At 35.8% G+C, this 9,983-nt stretch overlaps 1 protein-coding gene and 1 long non-coding RNA gene across 2 annotated transcripts; both read right to left on the minus strand.

Annotated features, from left to right (window-relative positions):
- Positions 1-1,121: 1,121 nt before the first annotated feature.
- Positions 1,122-2,016, minus strand: LOC146914918 (uncharacterized). The gene is made up of 2 exons (XR_015013191.1): positions 1,958-2,016; positions 1,122-1,201 (listed from the first exon to the last, which is right to left on the minus strand). It is a non-coding gene; the product is annotated as an uncharacterized LOC146914918 (long non-coding RNA).
- A 4,186-nt stretch (positions 2,017-6,202) lies between these two features.
- On the minus strand, positions 6,203-9,056 carry LOC146914919 (uncharacterized). The gene is made up of 4 exons (XM_085716205.1): positions 8,399-9,056; positions 7,350-8,303; positions 6,967-7,257; positions 6,203-6,903 (listed from the first exon to the last, which is right to left on the minus strand). Exons 1-4 carry the CDS (start codon positions 8,894-8,896, stop codon positions 6,409-6,411), a joined length of 2,238 nt encoding a protein of 745 aa, XP_085572331.1. The 5' UTR covers positions 8,897-9,056; the 3' UTR covers positions 6,203-6,408.
- Positions 9,057-9,983: the final 927 nt, after the last annotated feature.

Here is a 9,983-nt window from a genome sequence, read left to right on the forward strand (position 1 = left end):
CAATCAAGTTTGCAGCTGACCCAGATAGTGACAGGTTCCCCATATAGTCCTTTTCTCATCTTTGGAAATTTCAGCAGCTCAGACGACAACTCTTGCTCAAAGCAATAGTACTAGAAAAATGTAAACATAAGATTGGTCAATGACACATCAGATCAAAAAAACTAAATTTTTCAACTCTAAAATTTTCAAGGAAATAGAACATCTTATTAGATGAAGAAAATTTATCAATCTAACAATTAAAATCTTGAGGTTTTTATGCATGCTACATAAGGGGATTGCATTTGAACTTACAGAGTTAGAAATATCGATTTGAAGAAAAGGAGCAGATTTTCACCTTTACTAGAAATTGGTAATCAAATCATGTTGCTGGGATTTGAACTAATGTCACCTGCGAGTGTTCTTCTCTTTTTTTGAAATACCATTGGTTAGTGACTCGTTACTCCATCTTTAAATTTACTTTCTAAATTAGGTTGAGCATCCTCCTATTGATCTTCAAAACTAATAATTTATTATCAAATTTTTAAATCACCATCGTGTTGGGATCCTCGGTATTGCAAAAATTGAAGACGAATATAGATGATGTGGTCGTGATCGCGGTCTCAATGCAGTTATAGGGACATACAAAACTTTGACGTTGTGAGTTGCAGATCTTTTTTAAAACCTTGTTTGGTAGTAGCTGCATTGATGTTATACCTTGTGTCTTCATTAGATGAATATCAAGAATTGATGGATAGTTGTCGTGATTGAATTGATGAATCGTTGTAAAAATTAGATTTTTAGCTAATAAAAAGCTGAAAGCAACTAGAAGATACAAGATTAAAGAATCATTATCTGCAAGTTTTTGTGCTAAATATTGGGGTTACTTCAGGTTTCATAGCTGAATTATCTGCAGCCATATTTGCGATTCAGAAAGCTTTCACTGAAAACTGGCAGAATCACTGGTTAGAGACTGAGTCACAACTTGTTATCATAGGGAAGGAAACTGTGTCAACCGCCATCTTTAATTGCCTCCTCTTAACTGTATACGGATTCATGACCCCTCCTGGTTTTTATTCATTTGGCCTTCATCATACAAAAAAAAAAAAAAAAAAGATGTCCTACCAATATTGTCACATCCTTCGTATGATCAAAATCGGAATTTTCAAAAGAGAGAAATGCGGTACACAAAACACCATCATGGAAAATGGACAAGCACTATTTCCTACAACATAGAGAGAAATTGCAATCACAAGAGTGGCCATCAATGACTTAATTGGCAAGAACAAACCAACATTTCAACAATATTTTCAATCTAAGATACTAGCTATACAAACAATACAGTCATCACAAAAGAATACAACAGACGAAAAATCCGATTTTAGACGATTAGGGTGTATCCTTCAATTTGATATTTGGAGACTTCAAAATATAAGTCACCCAACATTTTACTCTTGCAGGGTATTAATTGGGGGACCGTGCTTGGCCATTAAAACTGCATATCTAAAAACTCTTTAGGGTCAAACTCCTATTTGAAGTATGCATTCTCAAATTGCAAGGCAAGGCAAGGTTAAAAAACGAAACAGGATAAAAATTTGAAGGGTTGTTTTATCTTTCTAGCGAATTTCAAATGAAAGAAAGGGCTCTCCAGCTGGCAGTATTCGTAGATGCTTTATTGCCGGCTATTTTCTCGATTTCATTGTTTTTTTCCTTGGAAGAAACAACTTCCTTATTCTGAACAATAGTGTAACTTTTCTTGGACTTGAGTGGCATTGGAGATTTTCTTTCCATCTACTTGATCAATAGGCATCAGTGTGTTAGTTAGATGGCCAAGTTATTTCCTTACCTCAGCCTTAAAATTATTTTCTAATGTAAAATCTATCTTTCCAAACAAAGCTCATGTATCTTCACAAACATTAAGAATTAAATATTGTAAACGGGTTAAGCCGCTAGTTATCTAACAAATGAACTAAATCAATACCTCTAACAATTTCGGCTTCTATTTTGGCTAAAAATAGCCAACCTCAAAAGAACAGCCTGCAAATATTGTAAACAGGTTATCTTTCACATACAAATATCTCATGATACTTCCTCCTTCCCTTTTCATAAGCACATATTAATTAAGGTTATCTTTCAAAAAAAATAATAAATGCATCTAGGAACTTGAAAAACGACTCATAATTAGCGACAGATTGCGAATCACTTCACCAAACTTCACTTAAACTTTTACTTATAAGAAGGTCATTAAAAAATTTCAATTTCTTAAGATTTAACCTATAACATTATTGGTTGTTGCACAAATTTTTGTTAGTGCTTGACACAAATGAGAGCTTCGTAAAATTAAATGATGTTTACATTCTCTTCAATTCAATTCGACATATACTTAATTTCAAAAGGACAGGGCTGTAGTCCCAATTGATTTGAAATAAAAATTCATTCAAAAATATGGATTATGAACTGATCATATTCTTGTTGAAGACACAAGAAGAGATAATTCCATGTCCCTCAAATATTTGACAACATGACAAATATGCATAACAGTCGATTCAGCAGCACTTCAAGAAGAGATTTAAATCTTTTCTTTTGAACGATGATAAATTTTAACTTCTTTTGAACCTATATGTATATCTTCTCATATACCTTTTAACTTGTATATCAGGAAATCGATTTTGCTTATACGTAAATTTATACAACAGAGCCCTTTTGAAGTTCAACAACAAATTTCTTATGAGTGTCCAAACCAAATCTGTATGATAGGTTCGGAGCTCGGCCAGCCTGTCCACAAACAATCAAGTTTGCAGCTGACCCAGATAGTGACAGGTTCCCCATATAGTCCTTTTCTCATCTTCTTTGGAAATTTCAGCAGCTCAGACGACAACTCTTGCTCAAAGCAATAGTACTAGAAAAATGTAAACATAAGATTGGTCAATGACACATCAGATCAAAAAAACTAAATTTTTCAACTCTAAAATTTTCAACTCTAGAACATTTTATTAGCTGAAGAAAATTCAGCAATCTAACAATTAAAATATTGAGGTCTTTATGCATGCTACTGTTAATTGTGTGTGTGACTGTGTCTATGTGCTACTGTTATCGTGAAAAAAAACATTATATTGAACTAAAAAATTGGCTAAAATCATCATATAATTGTAGCATTGTTGTCTTTATAACTTCTGAAAAGAACTCAATTAAAATTTAAGCTCAACAAGACTGTTCAAATCTCAATACCTGTATAGAACATACTGTGTGAAACTCTGCATATTATTGGTTTTACAAATGTCTCTCGTTGTTACGTTGACATATTATAAATTCCAAGTTTTGTTGATTCTCTATTTTATATGAAGTATCTACGTGTTTTGAAATAAGGGGATTGCATTTGAACTTACAGAGTTAGAAATATCGATTTGAAGAAAAGGAGCAGATTTTCACCTTTACTAGAAATTGGTAATCAAATCATGTTGCTGGGATTTGAACTAATGTCATCTTTAAATTTACTTTCTAAATTAGGTTGAGCATCCTCCTATTGATCTTCAAAACTAATAATTTATTATCAAATTTTTAAATCACCATCGTGTTGGGATCCTTGGTATTGCAAAAATTGAAGACGAATATAGATGGTGTGGTCGTGATCGCGGTCTCAATGCAGTCATAGGTGCATCAAAAACTTTGACGTTGTGAGTTGCAGATCTTTTTTAAAACCTTGTTTGGTAGTAGTTGCATTGATGTTATACCTTGTGTCTTCATCAGATGAATACCAAGAATTGATGGATAGTTGTCGTGATTGAATTGATGGATCGTTGTAAAAATTGCAATATTTTTAGCTAATAAATAAAAACTGAAAGCAACTAGAAGATACAAGATTAAAGCATCATGTCCTAGATTTCTATAAAAAGAATCCACATTATAAAATTTGAGGCAATTAGACAATATCCAATATTTTACTCTTGCAGGATATTAATTGGGGAACCGTGCTTGGCCGATCAAAACTGCATATCAAAAAACTCTTTAGGGTCAAACTCCTATTTGAACTATGCACTCTCAAACTGCAAGGCATGGCAAGGTTAAAAAAACAAAACGGGATAAAAAATTGAAGCTTTGTTTCATCTTTCTAGCGAGTTTCAAATGACAGAAAGGACTCTCCTGCTGGCAGTATTTGTAGATGCTTTGTTGCCGGTTATTTTCTCGGTTTCATTGTTTTTCCTTGCTGGAAGAAATAACTTCCTTATTCTGAACAATAGTGTAACTTTTCTTGGACTTGAGTGGCTTTGATATTTGACTAACAGAGGGTCTAACTCTGCTTAATGGACCATTGGAGATTTTCTTTCTATCTACTTGATCAATGAGCGTCATTGTCTTAGATAGACGGCCTAGTTATTTTCTTACCTCAGCCTTATAATTATTTTCTAATGTAAAATCTATCTTTCCAAACATAGCTCATGTTTCTGCACAATTAAGAATTAGCCTACCCATTTTACACAGATGAACCAGATTAATACCTCTAACAGTTTCGGCTTCTATTTTGGCTAAAAATAGCCAACCTCAAAAGAACAACCTGCAAATACTGTAAATGGGTTAAGACGTGCTAGATATCTTCCACATATAAATATGTCATGATATTTGATTTCAGAATGAAACTGTTTTGAACTGGATAAGTTAAAATGAAAAAGGGATTGGGGGTATCCTTCCCTTTTCATAAGCACGCATTAATTAAGTTTATCTTTCGAAAAAAATAATAAATACATCTAGTAACTTGAAAAACGACTTATATTTAGGGAATTATTTTTTTTGAATATAATTAGCATCAGATTGAGCATCACTTCACCAAACTTCACTTAAACTTTTACTTATAAGAAGGTCATTCAAATTTTTCAAGGCTTAAATATGTTATTCATCCCTGCAAATAGGGGTCGCTTAAAATTTCGTCCCTGCAATCGCTAATCCTTTTTTTTTTTTGCCCCTGCAAAGTTTAATCACTTAAAATTTCGTCCCTTGACCCAGTTAATTAATGCCATGTCATCTGATTACTGACGTGGCACTGTTAATCTGGTTTTCACTTGTGTGACTCAGCAAATGGGCACCGGAATGGACAAAATTGCCCCTCTTCATCTGAGACCAAGGAAAAATGACAAAAATGCCCTTCATTCTTCTTCTTCAAGAACCCTCTTCTTCTCTTCTCTTTCACCGCTGATTTCCTTCTTGTTCTCTTCTTCCCTTTCTTCTCTTCTGCAGATGGTCTTCTTCTCTTGCTTCTTCTCTTGTTCGTCCTCTTCCTTTCTTTCTCCAACACTGATTTCCTCAACATTTCAAATGTCTACTGATACCTCAACAAGAGACAGCTATGAAACATACTTCAATGGTGGCAAGTTTCCCCCTCAGTCATTGCCCACATCTCGAGGGATGCTTCCACTGTGCCGTTGTTTACCTCCAAAGCCGATGATTATTTACATATCAACGACTTTGGAAAATCCAGGCAGGAGGTTCTGGAGGTGTCGAGATTGGCAAGTAAGTTGTTGGAATTTTACGTTTTTATAGTATTTTAATGACAGTGAATAACATTGGAAATGGTTTGGTATGTAGAAAAAAAACAAAACCTGTAATGAGTGGATTTGGGATGATGAACTTGGGCCAGTTAGCAGACCAATGGTTCAGTGCTATTCAGCTGTTTCAAACTCAAGGGAAGCAGAGTCAGCTCCTTTGAATGCACATGTGAATTGTGAAACAGATTCTGCAGCTGTGAATGGACCTATGATTCGTGAAGCTGAGTCTGCAAAGTCTGGAAAGTCTGCCAAGCAATATTGCAACTGTGGTCAAATCTAGGAGAAGAAGAAAGACAAGTGGAAAATGAAGGTGTTGGCTGAGAAGAAGAAGGTTGAATGGCTTAAGTGGCTTATCATAGCTAGCTGGTTGATCTTTGCTGTTTTCTTTGTTAAGAAGTGATGTTATGTAGTTTGTGTATTGTGGTCTGTTATGGTGTATAGTGGTCTTTTATGGTGTAATGTAGTGTAATGTACTATCTATTATTAGGGAAATTGTGTTTGCGTAATGTTGTTGGTACCCTATTATGTAATGCGATGTTAATGAATGAAATCATGCCTTGTTAGCTTGTGTCAATGCTTGTCAAATGATTGCTATTAAAGTTTGAAACACAAGTTATAATAGTTGAAAAATTAAAAACCATTCATTCATAAAGAACTGATGTTCATACTTAGTGTAACAAAAGTTGGTCTTAGCCAAGCAAATGACAGAGTTATGTCAATTCAAGTACTGCTATTACATAAGTTGGACATAGCCAAACACAAAATACAAGTCTTAACCAAGTACTGCTATTACATAAGTTGGATATAGGCAAACACAAAATACAAGTCTTAACCAAGTACTGCTGTTACAAAAGTTGGACATAGCCAAACAGAAAATACAAGTCAGTAGGAATCACTAAATATATCTCACATTCTCAACACTTCTTAACAAGGCCAAGCAGCTTCCACCTTCATCTCTTAATTTCCTTGGGCTAGCTTCAGCAACATCTTTCCCTGATCCATTTGCCTCTGCAACTTCTTCATCAACCAGCTCAATTGGGTTTTCCATATCTTTCCCTGGACCATCTTTGATTTTTGGACCTTTCCATATTGTTCTGCTACTCCTCCTAACTTGTTTCACTTTCACTATTGGCTCCACAATGGCTCTAACAACATCTAAGGTCTTAACAGGAGGTTTTGTTGGGGGCTTTTTCTGCATAGCAGGTTTTTTCATGACAGGTTGCTGGGCATTGGGTGTTGGTTTCACAACTGTGGTGACATTAGCTGAGGGTTTGATAACTGTGTGTGCATTTTTTGATGTGTGGACATCAGTGTTGACATTAGCAGTTGGCTTCACATGTGTGTGTGCATTTTTTGATGTGTGCACAACAGTGTTGACATTAGCAGTTGGCTTCATATGTGTGTGTGCATTTTTTGATGTGTGCACAACAATGTTGACATTAGCACTTGGCACTATAAAGGTGTGTGATTTTTTGGTGGTGTGCACTGTTGTTTGTACATTAGCACTTGGCTTGACAGATGAAGACATAAAAGCCATTGGATTTTTTGGAGGTTTCTTACTCTGTCTTGGAGGATTGAATCTTCTATTGCTCCCAACCTTCCTTTTTTTACTTGCACCCTGAACAACCTCAGTTATGTCTAGGGTACTCAGTATAGACTCCCTAGTCCCTGCTTGACTCTGACTTGCACTTGCTCCATCAACAGCTTCACTTGCACTTGCACTTGTTTGTCTTGGTGGCTTTCTCTGTTTTCATTCATAAAAGTGCACACATGTTAGCTTATAACTCAAAGTGATATGATATAAACAGTGAGAATATTAACATGTAAATGTAATACCTTTCTTTTTTGAGCATTGGGGTTGACAGTTAGATTTTTGCATCCTTTAGCATTATGCCCAAACTCATCACATCTTGTGCACCTGTAAGTAGTTCCAGATCTTTTATACTTACCCTGTGATGATGGTGCTTCATCAGCTTCTCTCCTTCTAAGCTTTTTTGGTCTTCCTACCCCTTTCTTGTAATCAGGAGGTAACATCTCTTCACATTCAACCTCTGGCCACATGTCTTGACCATTAATAGCACTGACATTGTGTGAGTAGCATTTTTCATACATGTCCCTGCTATACCATTCAGATACATAATTTTCTGGGTCCTTTGATGTTTTAGACATTGCCTGAATGGCATGTCTGCATGGAATCCCCACCAACTCCCAGAAATTACAAGAACAGGTGTGTTTGGCCAAATTAACAGTAAAGGCATGACCTCCTCCAATTTGATGAACTTCAAATTCATCAGCAATAACCCATATGGCTACCCAACCACCAGACTTCACAATTTCTGTATTTAATCTTTTCCTAGGCATAGGCATTATCCTATAGTTCCAATTTTGTACCTTAGCCCTATTGGTTGACATCCTATTCATTAAATATGTTCTAATCCATTCAGCCATGCTAAGGATTGGTTTGTCTCTAGCAACCAATATTGTTGAATTAAATGATTCAGATATATTGTTCATTAAAACATCACATTTAGGGTAATAAGACATAGCATGCTTACACCAATATTTAGGGTTATGTCCCATTAACCACTCCCATGCTTTCAAGTCAACCTTTTGTAGCTCATCCATCTTTGACTTCCTCAATTGATAGTAAGTGGCTTTGGCTGCACCCATCATCAAGTCTCTGATCAAAGCACCACCTCCAAACCTCTTTTTAAAATTTGCATAAAGATGCCTCAAACAAAGTCTGTGTTCAACTATGTCTGACCACTCATCAAGAACTGATATCAGACCCTGAAATTAATTAACAGTTATATAGTTCAAGAGTTAAAGAGCCAGTTACACAATTAAATTAAAGGAAGCAACCAGATCTAAAAAAAATAACTAACCTTCTGTTGATCAGATATAAATACCCATCTCCTGTTGGTTCCAATATCTTCAAGCAATAATGTAAGGAACCACCTCCATGAATCTGTTGTCTCATTCTCTACAACTCCAAAGGCCAAAGGGAAGTATTGGTCATTTGCATCTCTACCCACTACAACCAGTAGAATACCTCCATATTGGGTTTTCAGATGACACCCATCTACCCCTATGAATGGCCTACAACTTGATAAAAAGCCCTGCTTACAACCATCAAAGCAAAAATAAAACCTGCTAAACCTAGGTTGAACATTCAAAGACAATCTCTCAACATTAATCTTGCATCTATTTCCTTTGGACACCCTTTGAAGCTCAGCTGCATATCTCCACATTAAAGTATATTGTTTCCTTGCATCCCCTTCAATGATTTCCATGGCCCTCTTTTTTGCCATCCAAGCTACATAAAATGAAACTCCAACTGATTTCTGTGTTCTCAGATCTGTCATTATATCAGTAACCTTCATGTCAGAGTTCCTCAACTTATCAAGGGCATATTTGGTAACAAAGTGTACATCAGCACTTCTGTTTTCTAAAACCTTACCACATGTGTGGTCCCCATTCCATGTCTTTAATTTAAATGAATGGGTGTGGGCCACCTTGCTGCAAAGAGTTAAAAATTTATAATTGGTATCTTTGCACACTATTCTACACCTTACTTTATCATGTTTGACAGTTTTAACCTGGGTCTGATTTAATACACACCACTCCTTTACACCCTCCTTGAATTCTTTAAGACTCCTAAAGTCCATGCCAACTGTAAACACATAATCCTTAGTTAATTGGCTGGGCTGAAATACATTATAAGCAGGTCCTTTCTCATCACCACTCAAATCTGGATCATCAGAATCTAACTCTTCACTCTCATACTCCTTCCCCCAATCAGCATCATACACATCAGCAACATTATCCACTTGCTCACTTGTTCCTACATCAGCCATCTTTACATCAGTGTCTTCATTCATATTGACATTATCCACTCCTTCAAACCCATCTTCAAAGCCAAGTGCTCTCTCTTCTTCACTATCAAGTTCCCTGTCAATATTATCTTCATCTTCACCCTCATCCTCACTGCTACTTGTACAACAAACATCTCCTTGTTCATTATCACTGTAAACTAACACCCCTTTACCTTTCTCCCTTCTTACAGCATCAGAACTCTCACCCTTTTCATTGTTAACTACATCATAACTCTGACCCAACTCCTCACCAACAACAACGTAATTAGGAACATCAACTACAGCTATACTTTCATCCACATCATGCTCAACAAAAACATTCACAACAGACATTTTTTTAACTGCATAATCTTTTACAACTTCAGCACTAGCATCATCTTTAATCACCCTAAAACTAACCTCTTCATCTAACATCCACCACAACCTATAAGGTTCCTTAACTAGCAAACCAGTTCCCAGAATTCCCTTTATCTCAAAGTAACTCCACCTATCAGGATCTAAACCTTCAATCAATGTTTCTTTTCCACCATTGTAACAAATAACCCAATCCCTAACAAAGCTACCCCCGTAATGAAACTTAACAGCAATACCATCT

The sequence above is a fragment of the Medicago sativa genome, chromosome 6, assembly GCF_051527215.1.
Source record: "Medicago sativa cultivar Bolivia chromosome 6, Bolivia_mono, whole genome shotgun sequence".
NCBI lineage: Eukaryota > Viridiplantae > Streptophyta > Magnoliopsida > Fabales > Fabaceae > Medicago > Medicago sativa.

Excerpts from the sequence above, each read along its gene's own strand:
- LOC146914919 (XM_085716205.1), bottom strand. The coding sequence starts at position 8,896 with ATGAAGGTTACTGATATAATGACAGATCTGAGAACACAGAAATCAGTT. Across the intron at positions 8,304-8,398 it reads TTATATCTGATCAACAGAAG|GGTCTGATATCAGTTCTTGA; the intron begins GTTAGTTATTTT and ends AATTAATTTCAG. Across the intron at positions 6,904-6,966 it reads AAAAATCACACACCTTTATA|CCAACTGCTAATGTCAACAC; the intron begins GTGCCAAGTGCT and ends ACACATATGAAG.